General features: G+C 39.1%; 4 protein-coding genes across 4 annotated transcripts; 1 reads left to right on the forward strand and 3 right to left on the reverse strand.

Moving 5' to 3' along the window:
* Positions 1-260: 260 nt before the first annotated feature.
* LOC106637955 (uncharacterized) lies at positions 261-9,057 on the reverse strand. The gene is made up of 9 exons (XM_089590706.1): positions 9,015-9,057; positions 8,304-8,554; positions 7,108-7,325; positions 5,648-5,918; positions 3,915-4,334; positions 2,951-3,207; positions 2,263-2,693; positions 794-1,290; positions 261-731 (listed from the first exon to the last, which is right to left on the reverse strand). The coding sequence occupies exons 1-9, from the start codon at positions 9,055-9,057 to the stop codon at positions 267-269; spliced, it is 2,853 nt and encodes a 950-aa protein (XP_089446832.1). The 3' UTR covers positions 261-266.
* A 2,371-nt stretch (positions 9,058-11,428) lies between these two features.
* On the reverse strand, positions 11,429-22,272 carry Idh (isocitrate dehydrogenase [NADP] cytoplasmic). The gene is made up of 2 exons (XM_014350949.2): positions 21,219-22,272; positions 11,429-12,989 (listed from the first exon to the last, which is right to left on the reverse strand). The coding sequence occupies exons 1-2, from the start codon at positions 21,468-21,470 to the stop codon at positions 11,778-11,780; spliced, it is 1,464 nt and encodes a 487-aa protein (XP_014206435.2). The 5' UTR covers positions 21,471-22,272; the 3' UTR covers positions 11,429-11,777.
* LOC106637964 (uncharacterized) lies at positions 14,230-15,368 on the forward strand. Its single transcript, XM_014350951.2, has 2 exons — positions 14,230-14,861; positions 14,946-15,368. The coding sequence occupies exons 1-2, from the start codon at positions 14,554-14,556 to the stop codon at positions 15,199-15,201; spliced, it is 564 nt and encodes a 187-aa protein (XP_014206437.2). The 5' UTR covers positions 14,230-14,553; the 3' UTR covers positions 15,202-15,368.
* On the reverse strand, positions 16,627-17,990 carry LOC149374886 (uncharacterized). The gene is made up of 3 exons (XM_089591289.1): positions 17,480-17,990; positions 16,833-17,407; positions 16,627-16,744 (listed from the first exon to the last, which is right to left on the reverse strand). Exons 1-3 carry the CDS (start codon positions 17,757-17,759, stop codon positions 16,694-16,696), a joined length of 906 nt encoding a protein of 301 aa, XP_089447415.1. The 5' UTR covers positions 17,760-17,990; the 3' UTR covers positions 16,627-16,693.
* Positions 22,273-22,349: the final 77 nt, after the last annotated feature.

The following is a 22,349-nucleotide window of genomic DNA, read 5'->3' on the forward strand; positions in this document are numbered from 1 at the left end:
CTGTCGAAATAATATATAGTCGATGTCGCTGCCGTCGAATTAAACTTCGCTGGAATAAACATTCATAGTTTTACTGCAAAATTGAAGTGAACTGTCGTTATTTCGGAGCGCTCCACCAAAACGAGAGACTTATCCCACCAAGGAATCGGATGCACAGTTAAACTTTTGTAAAATTGTGTAAGCCCGCATAAAATTGAAGCCCAAACGTGTATCCAAAGGTTTAAAAGAAAAAGAAAGAAAGTTCAGTCGGTTGGAAAATAAAAAAATCACGAGCTGTCGGTGGACGCGCTGCTCTCCGAATTCTCACCCACCGTGAGCAGGCAATGCGTAGGATTCGACAAGTTTCTACAGTTGGTCTTGGCGAACCGGCAGTTCTCCGCGCAACTACCGGTCAATGATCCAGCCCGGCACTTGGACTCGCAGTGCCTGGACTCGCTCTTCCTGTAGAAGCCGCTCGTTATCTCGGAGAGCGACTTGTTCCACGAGTCGACGACCTTGAGGCCGCTAGCCCCGGAACTGGTCCTCCTGCGAGTCGGCCGCCTCCTCCTCGAAGCGTCCTCCGAGCGCGCGTACCCTGGGACCTCCGAGCCCGAGGACACCGAGTCCGAACTACCTCGGCTCACCTGCCAGATCTGATGCTGCTCCTGTAGCTGTTGCTGTTGCTGCTGCTGCTGAGCATTGGCTACTCGCGCGTAAAGTTCGGTCACCGTCGAGTACCGCCGGTTCGACACCTGCTTTCGGGACGGAAATCGATATCGGACTGATCGTATACGATTCACGCGCGCGATCGCACCTCCTCGGACTTGTTAGCGGCAGGCCGCGAGGACGACGTCGATTCAGGGGTCTTGACGCTCGTCCGCTCCTCCTCGTCCTCCTCCGCGCTACTATTGCTACTAGTAGTGGTGCTGCTGCTGTCCGAGTACGCGTTCTTGGAGTAATTCACGGTGTCCGAGCTGTCGTCGTCGTCGCCTCTGGTCTCCGATTCTTCCTTGACCGTCGGGAGGTCTTTTTCGTTGTCGTCGTCCGATTTTTCCGTCTCGGTTGACGAGTCCCCATCGGGTGTTCCGGGTCGAGAGGCAGGCGCCTCCTCTGCCTCCGTTTCGATCTCCTCGTCGATATCCTCGTGATCGTCCGACGCTGGCGCGGGATTTTTCAGGGATTCGGCTTTGGTTTCGATCTCCTCCTCGATCTCATCGGGGTCGTCCGATGACGGCGTGGAGTTTTGTAGGGATACAGATTTGATTTTGACCTCCTCTTCGGGCTCTTCGCGCTGCAGTGGAGGCTTCTCTTCTGTACAACAAGATTTTTGTTGAGATCAGGTATGTGTACGAAAACCGGCATATTTCAAGGACGGTATGGACATACATTTGAAATGGGTTTTTAATTGTCAACATATTTTTTTTTGTATTGCTCGTGACCACAATAAGTTACAACATTTTGGGCCCCGCTGGAGAAAATTTTTTCGACGGCTTTCTTATTAAACTTCGCCATTGCACTTATATCACATACAAAACAGCTATGTTTTAACGCACCCAAACGTTTCAAAAATATACATAAGATTACGGGCTCTTGATTTTTAGTTTAGAGAGACTGAATTTACATAAATTCAAGAAGGGGATGATGGTTTTTTTTCCAGTAATTTTTTAAGACATCGAGTTCAGATTCTCCTAAAATTTTGACCAAGATCTTATTCAGTTATGGTTATTAATCCATTGAAGTTTCAAAACAATTCTTCGTATAGTACTCCATGTATGTACGAGATGACAAGGTTTAATATGGGCAACACATAAAAACGCGTCGAAGATCTTACTTTTAACTCGTATTAATGGAAAAAATTTCTATGATTTCGCCCCATTTTTCCCTGCACAATAAGTCAGTCGATGATTATAGACCGATAATACTATAGATGCGTGCAAAAATTGTAATAATCAATTAAAAAACTGTTTTAATTATTGATTAGTTGTAGCAGGGATAAGTATTAACACGCCAACGGTTTTGGTATAGGACTGTTAAATTGATAATCAATGTATTTGCTTAATTTAATTTCAATATCTTGCTTTTCTAACTATATCATTGTAAATAAGTCATTAAAAAAAGCCTATTTCGGTACATATCAGATCAGCAAAAACCGTTCAGAAATCAATTCACAAAATACATTATACTTCATTCCCTGAACAAACAGTATATCACTACAGTTTCTGACGATTCTCAAATCAACGTCCAACCAAATAGTTGAGCATAACGATAAAAACCAATACTCACCCATAACGATCTTCAACACCGCACCAGACCGATCTGGAGACGGTTCACGGCTGGACACTTCCTTTATCTCTGGTTCCCTAACCTCCTTCTGCAGCGACTCTATAGATGTCCTCATTCCTTTTTTCACCGACTCCACGGATCCCCTAACTACCCGCTTTGGTGGCTCTACCGAGCTCCTCCTAGCTCCTCGCCTAGACGTCATAATCGAACTTCCGGACCGTGACGAAGCAGTTGATGGCCTCGTCGTCTTGGGCGCTGGTACCGCGGCAGCGCTCTTCAAATTCCTATTCCTTTCGAGTTTCTGGTCTTTGTTCAAAACGACACCAACGTCCCTCTTTTGCGGCTTATTGTCTTTCACCTCGTCGGACGCGACTTTCGGGGCGCTCGATTTTTTGTCCTTTTCCAGAACTTGCACGTGTTTTTTACAGGGCCTGTGGGTGATATAATTATCATCAATATGTATTTGTTCGACGACGAAGCCGTCATGCTGAGAAATAATAACAAATGAGTCCGAAGCTAGTGGACGATTCAGTTAAAACGGTGATGCTTGTTGAATTATATGGCTTATGTGATTAATAAACGGGTCAATGCAGAGTTAGAACATGAAATTTTTTTTAAGTTGAGCACCGCTGCTTTACGCGAATTGGCCGTTAGCTTCAAACTCATTGATAACAATAATGATGCTCACTGTCCATCACAGTCGCACAAGCCCAGCCGCCACTTTTCGCACTTCTCCAGTGCTTCCCTCTGCTGGAAGCTCAGGTAAGCGTATTGGCGACGGATCAGCTCCGGGGAGAGCGATTTCATGGCAAAGTCCGTGCTCTCCTTGCGAAGGATGCCCCGCAGTCTTTCCTTCATGTACGCTTTGTCGAGGGACGACGCGCTGCTAAACCTGTCGGCTCGTTTCAGACTAGGCGAGGACGTTCCATCGGCTCCCACGTGCATCTGGATCAAAGTCAGGTAATTTTGTCCTTTAGATTAATCGTTTCTCGTGAAATTAATTTACCGTATATTTCTCCTGTTGCGAGAGTTTCAAACTAAGAAAACTTTCATGCCACTCGCACCGGTTGCGCATCAAGTGTGCAGTGCAAAGTTCACTCTGTCCTATACATTTATAGTTACGTACGTGAAATCGTCACTTTGCGTACGGGTATTCGCTCCGAGCCGACGCAGAGATCGCGCCCTCTCTAGCCAAAACCAAGCAAAAATTCTTGGATGTAAACAAACGGCTTAGAGCATATATGTACGTGCGTATATAGCTGCTTGTGATTGGCTAAAGAAAACAGCAGAATGGATCGTTTTCTCTCCAGCCTATACCTACCAAGTGCAAGCTCTAAGCCGTTTATTTACATCCAAGAGTTTTTGCCTGGTTTTGGCTAGAGGGGGCGCGATCTCTGCTCGGAGCAAATACCAAGTAAATGTATATTTAAAAAAAAAAAAAAAAATTTTTTCCACAAGTTCAATTTTTTGATAAGCAAGAAGCTCAACTTTTTTTTACCCATCCGGCTTTGGACATCACAATATATGTCGTAAAACAACCACTATACCCTCGCGAGCAATGTAAATATGCTGTACCTGCAGACAGAAAAAAAAAAAAAAAAAAAAAAAAAAAAAAAAAAAAAAAAATCTACGAAAAGAGGTAAGAAACGTACAGGCTTAGAAAGCGTGGCAGCGTCCTTGCTCCTCCTGCAGAGGTTTTGATAGATCCTCTGTATCTGCTCGGGATCAACGCACTCGTCGGCGAGGGTGGTAAGTACGTCGGTTTCCGTGACAAGTAGCTCGGGATTGGGATCCACCAGTACGACGTTTCTGGTGCAACCAGCCGGTGACGAGGCCCCACTGCCGCTAGTCTCGTTTCTGTGCTGCTGTTGGCCACCGTACGTCTCGAGTCTCTCGATGACCTTGTTCTCGTTGAGGACCTTTGGGGGCGTCGGTGGCTTCGGGACCCGCAGCTTTGAGAATCTCTCCGCGTAAACCAGATCGGCCTCTAATTCGTCCTCCTCCTCGTCCTCCGTGTCGTCGGACATGCCCAGCGAGATTTTCAATTGGTAAATTTCATAGAGCATCTTTCGCTGGAAATTCGAGGGGTGTTTGTGAGCGTACTTATATATATACCTACCAAAATTTTATCAGCTTTACTCAATGGGGAAGAATACAAGAACAAATTTTTATTTCCACCAGGTTGGTCGGGTCAAATAATCAGGGGATGCTTTCTGCTGAAGGTACAACAGAATTGCTGTACATCATAAAAAATTGTTGCTTTTTAGTTAGAGACACGGGAAAACAAAAAGGGATAAATTAGAGCGTTACGGGCTCTTGTCTCGCTCGAAAATTTCAAGTTTCGACGACGCCTGCAAGCAAAACGGGGATTTTTTTGTTTTTTCTGTTGCATAGAATCCCAAAGTTATCAACGTTCACAATGTTTTCGTACATTTGAGTGAATTAAAAAAAAAAATTGTATCCAAGACTTGAATGGTTGCAGGATCGAAATCCGCTAAATTTCCACGGAAAATGCTTTAAGAAATGCACGCAATTAAATTTTAAAGTTTCAAATCAAATGTTTTGTATTTAATAAATATTCAGTTTATTGCAATCACTCCAATTTTTCCCTAACCATTGGCCGATGCTATGGGCTCGCAAACTCGTTAAAGTCAGTATCCCCAAAATAAAAACTCGAGTAGCCGGGAACGCCGGCGAATGTCATGTATCTTCGTAAAATTACGTTAGCATGGGAAAATTCTTTTTCAGTTCAAAAATCATTACTTGTTTTGGTGACTAACAACTGAAGGAAAATATTAGAAAAATCAAAAATCCCATTTCAGTATTTGTCCTAGTTCAGCTTTTGAAACATTCCATCTTTCATCGAATGACCCATATATACTCTTGCAACGTCACTTTGTTATGTACGTTATCAAGTTCTTCGACTAACTCATATAATTATTACCCAAATAGGCTCAAATTTCGTTGGTAGTTGTGGGTTTGATGGTTTCAATTTGCTTAACAGTCGTTTTTTGAAAAACCAAAATTGTGATCCATAGAAATAAAGTAGTATTGCGATGGTTAATCTCTGTTCCATCTCAAATTTTTCGGTTGGAGAAAAAAAAGTGCGGATGCATCATCTACTTTTGTTGTTATTTCGTATAGTCGTGGGGCTGGTGTTGAATAGTGTATTTGTCCCTCACCAGAATACAATGGCTTCGTAGAGCCGAACTCGATACAGTTAGAAATTTTCGTAATTTTACAACGCTGGGCGTTGGAAGAAATCGAACATCCCGATGTACTATAGCAAACGCTAAATGTCGGATTGTTGTAGTAAGTTTACGAATCACGTACGCGTTACGTTATCCCAAAGAAAGCCTACATGTACACACTGCATATTATATACCTTGTTGAGACTTTGCGAGTTGTTGTCGAGGTGTTTCTGGAAAACCTCGTTGAGCTCCCGGTCGGTGTACAGGCCTTTGCGGACGATTTCTTGCGTGAGGTCGTAGATGAACTTGGCGTAGCGCACCTCGTCGCTCTTGCGCTCGGCCAAGTCCCGAAAAGTGTCCGCCGCGTCCTCGAAACTGGATGACCTACGCAGTGGGCCCGGGCAGCGCTGCAGACTGGGTGAACGGCCAACGGCGTCCCCGTTTCTCGTGCAGCTGTTGGACTTCCTAGAGAGATGGGGTTTGATCAAATGATTTTTTTTTTTGTCTCGGGGCTCCTTTGGTAGGTGGTGATTTGTCGCTTTTGAAAAGTGCTGCGAAAGAGTCACGTGAGTCTGGTATGTTCGAGGAAACCGTTAGAGTGAAACTTCACGGGAGTTCCGGCGGTATCGTTCCACGGAATGGCATTTTTTGTTGGGAATCCCCTGCCATACACCGTGATCACGACAAATTTAATATACGAGTACTACTGTATCTTTTTCGATGATCAATTTAAAGTTTAAAGAAACATTCATGCGTACCAACAGTGTAAACTGATGTTATACTTCATCATCTAGAGAGTTTTTGCTTGTTGCTACAGATTTTTCACTACTCTGGTCAAAACTTTTATTTGTACGTTTAGCGATAAAACGCTCTGTTTGGCACAGTAAAATGTGACAAGGTAACTAAATTTTATTAGTTTACAGTAATAGCATAACGATTTTCATAACTTTTTTTTTCAGTTAATATCCAAGTAAATACATTTTACTCAAAATGCGTTCCTTTATATGTTGAAACCATTAACGGTAGTACTCTCGATACTTTATTAGTCAAGTACGTATATCTTCGCTCTAAAATGAGCGTTAAGTTACACTAAAATTACCGATACTTGAATAGTTACCATTGAAAAATTATGAAAAAATGTATAACTAACACTCATTTAATTTATTTATTGCTTACAGCCTGTACACGAAGAGTAAAAAAACTCTTTTATTTACCCAGAACACATTAAAACATCCCAAGAGAATTTTTTTACTAAAAATGATACAAGAATGACAAAAAAAAAAAAATTTTTTTGATAAAAATATTGAAAATAATTAGATTGCACTAAATTGACTCGATTTACCTGGAAAGAGAGTAAGTTACTCAATAATACCGCGGATGACAAGCTGCAGATTGTTATGAATGCTTTTTTTTTTTAATCTGAAAGTGCACATCTTAAGCTAAAAATTGAGATCAGGTGAGTTGAAAATAATGCAGTAACAGCTGAGTAATACGTATAGTTGAAAATCGCGAGAACATTTTTTTTTTTTTTTTCAGTTTTCTTAATAAAAATGTATGTATCAATCGATAGCACTATACGTATAGCTTAGGGTGAAGTTGTAGTTAACAAATCCCGCGCTACATCCTCTAGAAAAACATTTAAAAAATCACTCACCTGTACCGGAAACACTGCTGTGGCGAGTACTCGGTGCAAGATCGATCGAGGCGACTCCGGGGCCTGCTACTGCGACCCTTGACCCCTGCGCCCCCGCAACAGTCGAACCCTAGCTTTGCCGAGCCGCATGGGCACACCTGCTGACAACACCGCTCACACTCGCTACCCCCGCGCTCCTTGGAAGTACTTTTGCTGCGGCGAACTGCTCGGATTACTTCCTAGAAGAGTTTTCACACGTCCACAATATATTGCCCATGAATATTATGTACACCCACCCAAGGGCGCGACGGAGTTCCGATCGAAGCCGATGTCCTGCATAATTTTACTCTCTTTGATTTCTCGAACTTATAATTCCCGGTTGCTAAGCGTCAAATGATAGTCATCCGACATTTTGACTTGGGTATTCACCTGATTCTCACCTGATGAGTAAACTGATGACAATCAGGTGAATATCAGGTGAGCTTTGCTTGCACCTTACTGAACAGAGTTTACCCAATATTCAGTTGATTTATACCTGGTGATAATCAGCTGAAAATCAGGTTTTGATCATGAGATTATCGGGTGAATATCATGTGCAAAATTTTAGCTGATTATCATCTGACGCCGAGCAGCCGGGTTCCGATCTACTTTTAGTTTCGCAGAAGTTTCCTGAATTGGAACATGGTGATCCTAAAGTGCACCGATTCAGCTGAAGTGTATAATTAGCAAACAATTAGCAACAGATGTGCAATGATTACCGCCCACACGAATTGTCTATACGATATTTTTGGCCATACTCGGTGAACTTCTCGTGCGGAGTGTCATGAACACTGGTATATGCCCAGACAACCCGAGTTGGCCATCAAAAATTATTCGGAGGATTTGAAGAGAAAGCGAATACTGTGTGTTTTCCACTCGTCGAAAGGCAAAGGCACCACACACGTTTTTGAGCGTTTACCTACTAAGGCGAATGTCCCGATAATCGATCATTTTTCTTAATATACATTTTTTGAAACACGAATGAAATGTTGTCGGTGGCAACCAAAAATCATGATTGTTGTTCATTGAAAGTAAAATATATCTATGCTGGCCTGCATGAAAAGAAAATATAAAGCGACCGATAATTGGAACATTTCGTTCGCTTGAGTGAGCGACAGTTGGGCCGTTTCAGGTTGTAGGGAGAAAAAAGGCACACTGGTAAATATAATGATAGTTACGGAAGGATGGTGGTGGGTGTCGTAAGCCAGCCTGTCGATGGTGTCTTCGGAGGGGCATTGGCAGCAACAGTCTTCGGAGAACCTCAATCTCGCGGCGCACGAGCCACCGGCGCGTTTCTGCAGAACCCGCGTGAACCTCGGATTGCGCGCGTCAACCACGCATTTCGCCTGTATCACGCGCCGGAAGTGCATGCACATGCGCCGGTGCAACGACACCTGGTTCGTGTAGCTCTGGCCTGTCTGGTTGTAAACTGAAATGCATATCCCCCCCCCCCCCCCATTAGAATGACGCGATTCTTTTTCAGCATGTCTATATTATATTATTTGATTGGATTCGACAAAGAGTTAACGGATCTCGATTTAGTTTAATGCTCGTTGCGAAGGTGCACGAAGTATAGACATTAAGACAGTAACTTATTTACGTAAATGCCGAGCAACTTTTACTCACTACATTGCTCAGCGTTTTTGAATAACAATCTATCTTTGAGTGTAGTAACGACAATTACCCAATTCCACGTATGGACAATTACACGCGGGGTTATAATATATGTAGTTTATCGGGCCACATTATACCTTGAAACACTACATAATATATGTTGCACAATTAACCGAGTATATACTTGAAGTAATGTATTCCCAAACCAAGAGTCAACATCACCGTTGCGGTGAAATTTTCAAGTGCAGGTGTGTAGCGTCCCTAACCGCGCTCACCTGAACTCTTCAGGCTAATGGCGTCCCTGGAGCACCGCGTCATCCTTCCTTTGGACTCACCCCGCGGGTGCCGAGCTTCGAAGAGACTCGCAGCGGATGTCGCAACATCGGAGGTTTCAGCTGGAGCTTTCAGAACGAAGCTTCGTCTCCGGGAGGTGCGGTGCTTGTGCACCTGTGAAATTGACCCAATGGGGGAGGTTGCAGTGGGTACGGTGTTTGTGTACGGGGGCGTTGCCCCGGGCGACCCCGGCGTACACGTGGCTGTACAGTTGGTTTACTTTTATTACGAGGGTGATGGTGTAAGTATAATTTATTATAGTAGTGGGATTCAGCAGGTAATATTATGGAGGTTGAATGAAGTAATATGAACACCAAGTTTGGTCAACGGTTGGTAGTTTTGATTGTCTTTGAATCATTCGATCGATAGTAGAGAGTGGGGGGAAACTGGTCGATTGTTCAGGTAGTACCTGGTCAACGTTTGTTTCATTAAGTTATATTATATACTTCTGTAGGTGCGTTACGCCAGGGAGTGAATCAACGATTTTTTTAATTTCCATCTCGAAAAATATGATGGAAGAGAATTTTTGCTTTCACTTACGGTTTGGAGACTGGAAAAAAATGGCACAGGTCAATTTTTAACCACTTCTTATACTTAAAAAAAAAAAAAAAAAAAAAAAAAACACTAAAAGTATAAAACAAAGAAATAGTGAATACCTATACTGAGGAGTTGAAGTATTTTTTAACAACTTTTCGAAAATAGAAGAAGAAAAAAATTTTAATTTGCAGTTTTGAAAAAATTGTTTGAAAACTATTTACCAATAGCATACCGACAATAAATTAGATTTGAACGCAACTTTTCTTCTTGAAAATGTAAGACAGCCCAGTCTTCAGGGGAATTTTGGGCAATACACACATGCAGACCTCATCTTCAGAAAATTCTGCAAGAAACTTGGCTAAGGGCTGCATCGGGATTCGCGATCAATGCTCAAGCCCCCTTTACAAAAAATGGCCCTCTTTGGTCCAATTCCTCTGGCCCATTTGTTTTGTGCTCTCCGCGCCAAAGAGCACGTACGTACCTTGCAGTTATGGCAGGAAATGCTGTTTTGCCGACATCACTTCGATCGAGTCCTTCATTTTCATCTGAAATTGGGATTTTTTTTTTTTTTTTTTTTTTTTATTAGATTGTAATTTTTAGGATTAGATCTCCTGTTTTAACCTTTCGAGTTCAGACTATTTTAAAAAATTTATTCAAGTTTGTAAAATTCGTGATATCAATATGATAATGATGAACATTGATATTTTTCATCCTTTCCGTAAAAACACCGACCACCTTTGCGTGAATGCAACTCGACATCCGTTTTCACTTAAGCTATAATTAGATTACTTTACCGACTCCCAATTTATAGTGCCCAATAAAAACTAATGAATTAAAAAAAAATTTTTTTATCAATTGGGCTAAGTTGGCCACAGGGGCTTTCCTCGGGTGGAAGCCCCCACTGATAGTTTTAGACATCCAGAAAAAAATCCCATAGAAATTTCCAACGAGATAAAACTAACAAACTCATTTGTAAATAAGCCATTAAAAAGTTTTCCTTGTCATGCAACTCGGCCGAGTGAAAAAATCCATAAAAGAATAAAATCAATACAAATTACTATGCGCGTAATGTAAAATTTACTGCCTGAAATTTAACGATATACTTTGGTGCTCCACAGCACCTCTGTGGCAAATTAATTGTATCAGGACAAAGTTGTCCAGTTGCATATGTACGGCTGATTATGTAAGATTCATCAAAATCCGTCAAAGGAATCATGATGTAACTAATTTTATACACATATTTTTTTTTTTCTTATCTAAGTACGTTATTTTGTAGAAAATCAGCCATTCTTTATGATTTTTCTACTTAAGTTATGCTGAAAAGTACTTGTGCATAGGAAAAAAAATTGATTTCCAAAAATCAAAATTTGAAAAAATTTGAAATCAAAACTTAAATTTTTTTCCAGCTGTTTGTAAGGATCTTAAAAGAAAATAATAAACCTTGTTACGTGCGTACCCGTAGACGGAAATTTTTACCAGGGTACTGGGTATAGTGTACTTTGACTCATGACTTCAGAAAACATGTTTCTAGCATATTTTATGGATTAGATTTTTCTGTACTACGAGGAAGCCGAAAATGTGTATTAAAACTTATATCAATAAAAAAAATTTGTAAACCATTTTTAAAGATTACTATAACCTACAGCATTTTAGTTGTTTTGATTAAAAAAAAAAAAAAAAAAAAAAAAAAAGTGGTGTACTAAACAAGAATTTATCAATGCAAAAAAAATTAAGGATCTAAGTAGGAATGGTGATCGATGGTAGACTGATGAAAGAGAACGCAATTAAACACTCCACGAGATGCGTATTACAAAATTTTTTAATATCATAAACATTCTTTTTTTACATCTAAATAAATATAGTATTTGTGTGTATATTAAAAATGCTCAATTTCATGATGACTAACGTTTTATAACGTAAATGCACTGGCAGTTTCCTAAACTCACTGTGTTTATCATCCAAGGCTTTAATACGTCCCTCAGCGCCAATAAAAATCCTCGTGACAATGTATCAAATTTATATCATGTACTTTAACCATATTATATAAACTCCCTTTGACCTCATCGAGCATTCGTGCGTTTCTTCGCGACAACCAGCTCGTTTCGAGGTCACGTTATTCAATACTTGGCTTGCATGACGACGAAATCCTTGCTCTCGAGACTGAAAAGTCACGCCCCGAGGCTCTTTTTGAGGTTCTCGGCCACTTTGTCGATGAACTCGAACGTATTCAAGTAGTCGGTCCTCTTGATGTCCTCGAGCTTCTTCATGCAGAGGACGAGGTCCTTGGTCATGAAGCCGGACTCGACTGTACCGATGCAAGCTTTCTCGAGGCCGTCGGCAAAGTTCCTGAGAGGCTCGTTCCCGTCGAGCTTGGCCCTGTGCAGCAGACCCTGGGTCCAAGCGAAGATCGAGGCGATCGAGTTGGTCGAGGTCTCCTTGCCCTGCTGGTGCATGCGGTAGTGGCGGGTGACGGTGCCGTGAGCAGCCTCGGCCTCGACCGTCTTACCGTCTGGGCAGATGAGCACCGAGGTCATCATGCCCAGAGAGCCATACCCCTGAGCCACCGAGTCCGACTGCACGTCACCGTCGTAGTTCTTGCAGGCCCAGACGTAGCCCCCATTGGACTTCATGCAGTAGGCGACCATGTCGTCGATCAACCGGTGCTCGTACCACTGGCCTATCGCCTCGAATTTGCTCTTGTACTCGGTGTCGTAGATCTCCTCGAAGATGTTCTTGAAGCGGCCGTCGTACTGCTTGAGTATCGTGTTCTTGGTGGAGAGGTAGAGCGGATACTTCCTGGCGAGGGCGTACTTGAAGGAGCTGTGGGCAAAGTCGCGGATGCTCTCGTCGGTGTTGTACTGGGCCTGGGCGATACCCGGGCCCTTAAACTCGTTCACCACGTGCGAGATTTTCTCGCCGTTGGTCCCGGTCCAGCTTATCTCGAGCTTACCGGGCCCGGGCACCAGGAAGTCCGTGGCCTTGTACTGGTCGGCGTGGGCGTGCCTACCGATGATGATGGGCTTCTCCCAGCCGGGAACCATGCGGGGGACGTTCTTGCATATGATGGCCTCGCGGAACACGGTGCCACCGAGGATGTTGCGGATGGTGCCATTCGGGCTCTTCCACATTTTTTTCAGCTTGAATTCCTTGACACGGTTCTCGTCCGGAGTTATTGTCGCGCACTTGATGCCGACGTTGTACTTTTTTATGGCCTCGGCGCACTCAACCGTCACCTTGTCCTCCGTGGCGTCTCTGTTTTCTATCCCGAGGTCGTACGTGTGCAATTCAACGTCCAGGAACGGAAAAATTAGTTTCTTCTTGATGTCGTCCCATATTATTCGGGTCATCTCGTCGCCGAGGATGTCGACGACCGGTCCTGCCTGTAAATATATTACGCGTGTATCAATTAATATATTTCCTATTATGATGATGATGATGATGATGAAAAGTTGCTTTAATTCTATGGTGAATGTTACATCACATCGAGGGTATTTTTTATATCTAGGAATTACTTAGAATTATGACCCATGTTGATTTTACCATCACCAGTATGGCAACACAAAAGCAAACGGATTCAGACGTTTTACCTTAGACTGAAAAATCGTTAAAATAATTTTTATAGAAAACCTAAATGATGGTGCATTGATGCAAAGTATACTTGAACCCGTCTGTATTCGTGTTATCATGCAGATGATTACTCAATACGGTCATTTTTTATTAATAAACATTGAATAGGAGACATTTTCAGGTGGATAAGCCAATGATCCATGCAGAATCTATTTGGATTTTATACAGAATCCTTGATGAATCTACGTGGAAATCCATAAAGAATCCGTCAGGAATCGGTATCGATTACATAGTGATTATATGTAATTATTATATGAATATTATATGGATATAGACAGTAGGGCAAAGTATAAATATAAATTGAAAAAAAGTCACACGCCTATAATATAGTCTATGACTAAGAGGAAAGGTAATATCGAACCAATAAATATAATGAATTCGGTGAACTTTAAAAAACAAAAAAACAAAATTACGAAGCGTCACGAAATATTATCTTTTGCCTTTTTGAAGTAATGTTGAAATATTGAGTCATGAAAAAAATACTTTACAATGAAAAATACGTGCGGTAAAAGGCAAACGTGATAAGACTTGATTTTTAGTGGTGGTTTTGTCGGAAATGGCAAAAACCACAAACTTGTGCGTTACCTTCGAAATTCGTAGCTTCGGTTACAGTAAGTGCATATTAAAATTTCGTAAGCAAACTAAGCCCTGGAGAATGCAAATGGTTCTAAAATAAAAAAAAGTTTTAAAAAATTGTATCAGAGTTTATTAATACTCGTTGGTTAAAAATACTTAATTTCGGGAGATCAAATACCTAACAATAATTTTTTTCAGAAGAATTTAACGGAAAACGGAAAGGATATTACTTTTTTGAATGCGACAAATCCATAGGAAAAGAACAATTCAGACAAAAATTTCGCAGCTGTTCAAATCATAGCGATTTCTACGAATTGTGACCGCGACTATTAAGTATTCCCATTATGGGAATTAATTAATGTGCCTGTACCATGTGACCACTGCGGTGTATATATATGACTACTAGAGGAAAAATACTACAAGCGGTGTGGGAGAAATTAAGTTTTTTTTTTTTCTTCGTGGTGGAAGATGTGTTAATGTGGAAGTTATTGGATTACATATTTAACAATACGAAAGTTGGTTTCCTACTCTTTTTTAAGGCCGAAAACAGCACTTTAAAGAGATGTGGAATACACTTAACCCTACATCGAGCTGTTTGTTTACCTCTGAGCAGAAACTCTAAAACGCACGTTACGTTGATCAGTGTTTACTTATCATTGATTGCATAATCTGTTTAAAAAAAGTTTATGTTGTGTAACATCATCTCCAATACAAGTTGTATAGCACGTATAACCATATACAATGAAGCTGATGTTGGCTGAAATTTGTAAATATGGAGAATGTACGATTGCCAGCAAAAATTTCGTCGAGGGAGAAAAGCTGTTGAATGCTGACTATTTACTCAAATGTGGTACATTAACAACACATAATGATAATGGTTATGACATAGTAGCATATTGTCGACAAGTCGCATCGGCAAATGAAAAACCACATGAAATTAGGGGAAATATTAACATTGATGGTTCTGTTACATCTTTTACGTGTTCTTGTGAGGCTGGTTTAAGTGAAAAATGCAAACATGTTTTAGCCGTTTTGCTATTTTGTAATCGGTGATGATAATTACTGTCTTTGTTCATTAAACGTTGTTTGTGATGCAGTTTTCTCACTGCATGTTATTTTATTCTTGATTGTAGAAACGATGTTGATAAATTGGCTGATTTTTCAAGCACAGACACCAAATGCGCTTGGGCAAACTCTGGGACACCCAATCCAAGTGAACTCAACTCCAAAATAACTCTGGAACCACTCACGGCTACTCCAATATGTGAGATCAAATGTTACAAAGACTCATACAAGGGTGTTAACTCAATAGCTTTAACTGAAACCCAAATAAATAATTTACAAAAAATGATAAATTCGTTTAACCCAGGCCAAAGTTCGTTGAGTTAGCACATACAAGCAAGCATTTCTCATATTTTATAATTTTTATGTTTCATGTTTTGTTAATTTTTTTATAGATAAATTATATTTCCATGACTTTTAAAACAAATACATACATAAATATCGACGCCTCGCACGAAGTCTAGCCTTATTCACATTTTCTTATTTAAATTAACATTTGAAAATCTGAATAAGGATAGACTTTGTACGAGGCGTCGATATAGACTAAGATTGCTATGACAGGTGAATATAAACCTGGTGATTTTTTAAATAAATCATAATTTACACTCTTATCATTTATTTACTTTTCAATGACAATTCCATTAATAATAATTCCTAATGATTTCCCATTAGAGCTGCAATCTCAAAAAATGAAATAAACATTAGTAGCGAGGAATTAAAAATAATCTAATTGATTGTATGTCAAGAATAGTCAAGTGTTATAAAACTTCTTTCCAAAACATCTGTTGATAATTTGAGTGCATGTTGGGCTGGTAAAACCAAAACCAAGCAGTACTAGTACAGTAGTACATCAAAACTGTCGAACTTATAATGGGCAAACTCAAATTTTTTACAGTTAAAATGACGAAGTTAGTTTCAAACAAAGACATCCATACTATTGTCAAGTGCGAATGGGTATGGCAGTATTGAACGTTACTTCTACGTACTTTATCGTTTATTCGGCGTCTGATGGTTTTTTTTTAATAATTAATATTTCCTATGATGAAAAATGCATATCAACTGTTTTGTCTCAAGTAAAACTTGTATATGGTCATATGTTACATTTTACTTGTTTTAACGAGAAAGAAACATGTAAAGATCAGCCAGAAGAAAAATAAATTTGTTTTAAATGTTTTATTATGATTAATAAATGATTAATTTTATATAGTGTTTTCATTGTACAAAAAACAATTATTATTACAGTACACACATTCTTACATAAATGTATCATCTTTTAGAATTGGTGCACCTAAATTAACAATAGCACATACAATGGTGAATATTTGATCTATTCTGCTGACCAAATACGATGGTAACCGTGTGCTTAAGATCTTGAAGGCTTTCAAACGCTGATTAGATATTTCTATGTGGACACGAGCTTTGGAAATTTTGGCATTTAGTATAGCTTCTTCTCTGGAAAATTGTTTTTCGTTGCTCAAGAATGGAGGTCTAATCAATTGAATGCCATGCAGTAAACAAATATCATCAATTAAAAATCCCTTATCAGTCATGAGACCATCATCGCGGTCAAGCATATTTATCAATTTGCTCTTTTCAAATATAGCTTTGTTGGAACTTCTTCCTGGATAGGCTTCACTTACAAAAGTTATAATACCACTAGGTGAAACAGCTGTCACGAATTTGACAGTGTGCATTGATTTGTATGTAGAATAGGCTTCTACCTGACAGCATGTTTTCTTAGATTTTTGAATACCAATTTCTATCCCGTCTATTACAGCCCTTACACTTTCAAAGCCCTTAAAACAATTAGGCAAGTTTCTTATAACTTCATCTTTGCTGGGCCAATGGATAGCAAACTGTAATCCAACAGCTAAAACATCGATCATTTTTAAAAATATTCTTTTGCAAGTTGCTTCACAATATACTTTAAATAAAATACTCATCACAGTATGCGATACATTTTGCTTTAATTTAATAAATGTCAACACTATTCTGTCTTTGATGGATAGTTCTGCTGAATTTTGGAGTAAACTGGTCTCTATGTTGGGAAGTACTTCTTTAACGACACTTTCTAAAAAATCTAAATGATGGAAGGTACTTAATCCTGTCATTGCATTTAAATCTTTTTCACTTTTTATAAAATCACTATGTATTTCAAATTGCACTTGAACACATTGGTCTTTAAAAGTTTTTGGTTCACTGATAGATATATCCACTTGCACTGGATCTAAAGTTTCATCATTCTCCCCTTGCACTGGATTTAAAGTTTCATCATTCTCCCCTTGCACTGTTGTTTCATCGATATCACAGGTAATGTTATTACAGTCAATAGCATTATTAATACTGCTACGTACTGTTTTACATTTTTTCTTTATTTCTTCAATATAAAGTTTTCTTTTTATGGCTCTGTTTTTTGTTCTTTCATCTCTAACTAGTTCTTTTTCTTTTTTTTTTAGACTATTTGGCGTATCAGTGGGTAAATTTACGGTAGGCACTGCTGTTTTATGTAAACATCTGTTTGCAGGCTGTTCATCTGGAAGTTAGATTATTTTCATGTATGTATCACCATGATTATCAATTTCAAAATTAAAAAAAAATTACTTACAAGTTAAACGATAATCTTTCTCAGTGAAGTGTAACGAACAAACTAAAGGCTGCCGGAAACTGTCACTAATTTTCAGGCGTTTCATCCACACTTTCCTTATATCGATTTTTTCTATGTTGTTCATTTTATTCGTAATTTCTACTTCCACTTTACCAGCTTTCGGCACACTGTGAAATCGTACAGTCGGATCTTTTTTGGCATAACTCTTGCATCCCAAAACACAGCAACTTTTGTTACTTTTGGTGTTGCGAGGAGAAAATCTCATGCCTCTTTCGTCCATATTATTTTGTACTTTATATACTGCTGTGCTGCTGCTCAGAGTCTTTAGAGGCTCAGAGCCCTCAGAGGTAATAAACAAACAGCTCGATGTGGGGTTAAAGTGTATTCCGTATGATTAAAGTTCTGTTTTCGGCCTTGATAAACGATTGTATGTCTCATGAACAAAGAGTAGCAAACCAACTTTCGTAATGTTAAAAATATGTATTCCAATAACTTTTTGCGTTTAACACATCTTCCACTGCGAAGAAAAAAAAACTTAATTTCTCCCACACCGCTTGTAGTATTTTTCCTCTAGTAGTCATACATATATATCGTAGTTATATATCGTAGTGGTCATATATATCATACGATACATACGTGCACGTGCATGGTACTTACAGCACATAAAGGCTTTATCATGATAAAGCACATTCCCATAAGTATACTATAATAATATAGCAGTATTCCCATAAGTATATATTATAATATAGCAATATAGGTATAGTAATAGTAGTATAATGACGATAGTGCAAGTGATTTTTTTTTAATTACCGTGGCTTACTTATTTGTTTTGTATTTTTATTAGGAACTATGTTTCTATAAACTTAACATATAAATATCGGTGTTTGCTTTTATACTACACCAACTTGTTATTTTTCAAATAGAGATCACGTTTTCAGATATTGCAAATTACACGTGGCAATTCTTTTTATTCATTCTCATTGAAGTTTGTTCGAGGTCAGAATTTCTCGCTAACTGATTTTTTTACACTATACAAACGATTCCATAAAAAAAAAAATTATGCGTTACTAAGCTATTTGTTAAATTATCATTTATATTTCTAAGTAAATTGAACGTCATAACATTTCCCAATGTCTTTTAACAGTGATATTACTCATTTTCAAGTCCAAACAATAAAAATCTAGTTCAAGTCAGCTGTCATATAATTATGATTATACCATTACGGTTATACCTAAATTAGCTCTTACTGATCGTGTGCTTATGCACTAAACCTCAAGAAATCATGGAAACAATTGGGAGCTGGATGCCGATTGCAAATTGTGGGTAATGTTTGAGGCACCTACACAAGTGGGGCGGGGCGAAACGTCGACAATCTCTTTTATTGAAATAAAAACATTAACTCCACACATGGCTCTTTAATTGTTTTATTTATTGGAAATTCTGATTGTAACTTATTGCAGAACTATAAAAATCTATATGTTGATTCAATCGTACAGGGTATCTTGTGAAAAAAAATAAATAAATAAAAAACAAAAAAAGGAATCAATTGGAACAGCCACCGAAAAAGAGACTCGTACATTTTATAAATTGAAAATCATCTTGCTCAGTAAAAAATTTACGGTTAATATATTTCTATGAATAAATACCTATAATCATAGGTAACGACAGCTATAAACACCTACAACCATAGGTAATTTCAGAATGAATCGTATGAATTTTTAAGTGAGTAATCAGAGAAACAATTAAATAATTTTTAGGAATCAGCCTGAATTTCTCAATAATTTTTTATCGAGTCACTTTTCGATCGACAAAGCAATAAGTCAGAAATTTCAATGTAAGCTCTTTTATGAGGTGAATTTTATTTATTTTTACTTATCTTTAAGAAATAAAATTACATAAAATGGTGAACCACAGCGGTTGAAAAGTAATGCGAAAAAGCTCGTACGATTTGGAACGGATTAGTATCACGAAAAACCGACAACGGTCATCGACCGTTATTAAAAGATATGAATCAAAACGTGAGCAAGTAACAATGATTTAGGTATCGGCCAATGATAAGTGCATGAATAAAAAAAAGAGCATTATCTGCTGTTAAGTATGCCACCCCAGCACAACGCAATTTTATGAGATTGATTAAAAAATTATTTCACGTCTTGATGTCTCCGTACGAAATTTTGCTTGCACATTCGCAAGTTATTAAGAAATGATGACGTAAACATAAAAAGCTACCAACAGTTTCAAAAGTTTCCAAGTTGGGGATAATAACGGTTTTTAAATAAATAGTAAGTTACGACGAGGCCTTTAACCAAACGTATGAAGAACAAGATAGTCTTTTTGATTTTTTCGATAGTGTTTTAATAATAAATTTTGATGATTAAATCAATTCTATGATCAATTGATTATATATTATTATGTAGTGCGATATGACCCTCCTTAGAATAAAAGAACACTACATTCTTATAAATACTGTAGTTATGTTAGACGCGCTATACGTCCGATCTAAATTAATGTGATTACTTTTGCGATTAGTTAAACATGTTTTTATTAAAAAAAAGAAATTATTCTTCAAATTTCGATTGTTTTTCTTTCGGGATTCAGGGGACCTAAAAGTATTTAGATAATTGTGTTTATCGAGTTTTACATGGGCATTATTTTTGACCAACGTAGTCTTAGAGCAGTTATCGGTAAAAAATTAATTTATAGTAACGTATGATAAAATGATACGCTTTGTCGTTATTCGACGTGGGAGATCAAAAACACGCAATCACCAATTTTTCAAGAGAATCGTGTCATTGTCTATAAATCATTGTGGCGAATTGCACAAGATGAAAGAGTTTTCCGAAATCAAAAAAAACCGTTGCAACGTATTTAACGACCGATACACACAAAATGTGTCACGTATTCCATATATGTATGTGTATTTAGGATCTCTATGTATTAACGCCACTTCTTTCGGAATCTTATTGACAACGAGTGATTTTTCGTAGAATCACCCGCGTGCGTGCACATCGACCCACATCATTATCACACGAGCTGGTGGGTTTTTTGCAAATCACGCTCCGATGAAAATTTCTTCAATCAGGCCATTCATAAACATATTTCGAAGCAGACGTGCCTCCGGTTAACGTTCGCGTATAACTTACAGTTCGTATAGTGAACCCAATATGCTAAGGTTTATAAAGTGCTCGATAAAACGACAAAAAATAATGGAAAAATAACATTGACGGATGCAATGTACTCGTATGGGGAACACACCCAAGCGGCTTTTGTATCCATGGCGTGACGTCATGCCCAGCGGTCAAGGAAAAAAAAGAAAAAAGCATCCGCGCTCCTTTCGAAGTCAACGAACTCCGAAACGGTGTTTAAAGCCACAAGTGCCAGACTGGGGGTCTTTTGGGTGCTTTTCAAGAGATTCGGAGTGAGAGGCTCTTTTTTTTTTTTGCATTATTGGAAGAGTCGCTTTGTGCTGTGCAGTCTCATATGCCTAACTGATCGCGTGACCAATGCAAGCTTACATGAAATCATTTAACTATTTGTTGGCTAATAAAATAAAAATACTGGCGACTTAAACTTTTCCCCGGAAAAAAAAATACATGAGCAAGATGGTATCTTATTTTCCAAGGGGATGGGTAAATGCTCCGGTTAATGGATATCTGTATTTACCACGGTGACAGATGGCAGACTAAAGTATATATGTAGGTATACAAAAAATCAGAGATGACATTTAAAAAGCTCTCACCTTTATTTTGGCCATGGCAGCAGAAGACGCGCTGAAATGCCTGATGGTGACCAAATGTTGCGATGCCGGTGCAGCAAGCGACTGCTGTTGATTGTTGTACTTGCGAAACGTTGACGACGACCTCGACAAGGAGGAAGAGGAGGAGGAGGAGGTGGAAAAACAGGTGGAGGCGAGGAGGAGCGTTCGAGTGGAGTGGAGCCGCACCGCAGTTGTGCCACGAAGCGCCAGGAGCGGCTGGAGAGGGACAGCCATCGTCGTCGACGGGTGGTGATGATGGGAGAGAGAAAACGCTTCGATATTACTATACAATATATACCTATCTGTGGTGTTTTTTTTTTTTTTTGTTTTTTTTTTTTTTTTATACGACCAAAACGCGAACGAAGCGCATGAGCGACACACTTTAACAGAGCTTTCTAACCTTATCCTCTTGTTTACTCTTTTAATTTCTTTAACAATGTTTCGAAGGGACCGTCAGAGCAGCGATAGCTTTTTTTTACTTGTCAGTTGTGTGACAGTATACACACTGTAGCACTTCTAACTAGTATCTTTTTGCTTATTTTGGAGGTAAGTATTGTGTTGATATATCTGAAATCCCAACAACGGTGATATGGTGATAACGACTATATATTGGGTCTTGAAAAACAGTTGAACCGTTACCGTCGCAACCGCAAACACTGTCTGCAGCTTCTTATCAGATCAATCTCGGACGTGGCGGTTTGTGGGCTTGAAACACACTGCACTCGCGATAACACTTTCTCACTCTGGTCTTTCTATCCTTTAATGCTAATCTACAAATTTATATACTCCTTGTACTACATTCTTTGAATCGACGATCAAGCAAGGTGTTGTTATTTTCTCGTGTCTCTTCTTCACTGTAGAGTCGATGAACAGCTTTTCGTCTTGTTACAGTGCTGACCGTATAGCTAACGAACCTAAGTTGTTGGAGCTCGTTCGATTTATCTTTGCGAAAATAACTCGCGACAGTTGTACTATTTACTAGCACCCTGCAAGTAGCGGAATCACTCTGTGGTCGGTCGACAGACCTTGATGGATTTTTCTTATTGACCGAGAGCGTATAGATTCGCAGATAACTCTTCTCTCTCTCTGAAGCGTTTGGCAATAATGCATGCT

This window comes from Copidosoma floridanum, unplaced genomic scaffold, assembly GCF_036245765.1.
Source record: "Copidosoma floridanum isolate Cflo_tuat_1 unplaced genomic scaffold, Cflo_Japanese_pri ptg000013l, whole genome shotgun sequence".
NCBI lineage: Eukaryota > Metazoa > Arthropoda > Insecta > Hymenoptera > Encyrtidae > Copidosoma > Copidosoma floridanum.

Excerpts from the sequence above, each read along its gene's own strand:
- LOC106637955 (XM_089590706.1), bottom strand. The coding sequence starts at position 9,057 with ATGACGCGGTGCTCCAGGGACGCCATTAGCCTGAAGAGTTCAG. Across the intron at positions 8,555-9,014 it reads CATTAGCCTGAAGAGTTCAG|TTTACAACCAGACAGGCCAG; the intron begins GTGAGCGCGGTT and ends TATGCATTTCAG. Across the intron at positions 5,919-7,107 it reads CAGCAGTGTTTCCGGTACAG|GAAGTCCAACAGCTGCACGA; the intron begins GTGAGTGATTTT and ends CCATCTCTCTAG.
- LOC106637964 (XM_014350951.2), top strand. The coding sequence starts at position 14,554 with ATGAAGCTGATGTTGGCTGAAATTTGTAAATATGGAGAATGTACGATT. Across the intron at positions 14,862-14,945 it reads GTTTTGCTATTTTGTAATCG|AAACGATGTTGATAAATTGG; the intron begins GTGATGATAATT and ends TCTTGATTGTAG.
- LOC149374886 (XM_089591289.1), bottom strand. The coding sequence starts at position 17,759 with ATGGACGAAAGAGGCATGAGATTTTCTCCTCGCAACACCAAAAGTAAC. Across the intron at positions 17,408-17,479 it reads GAAAGATTATCGTTTAACTT|ATGAACAGCCTGCAAACAGA; the intron begins GTAAGTAATTTT and ends TCTAACTTCCAG. Across the intron at positions 16,745-16,832 it reads TTATTAAATTAAAGCAAAAT|CTGTTGGATTACAGTTTGCT; the intron begins GTATCGCATACT and ends TCGATGTTTTAG.
- Idh (XM_014350949.2), bottom strand. The coding sequence starts at position 21,470 with ATGGCTGTCCCTCTCCAGCCGCTCCTGGCGCTTCGTGGCACAACTGCG. Across the intron at positions 12,990-21,218 it reads CTGCCATGGCCAAAATAAAG|GCAGGACCGGTCGTCGACAT; the intron begins GTGAGAGCTTTT and ends ATATATTTACAG.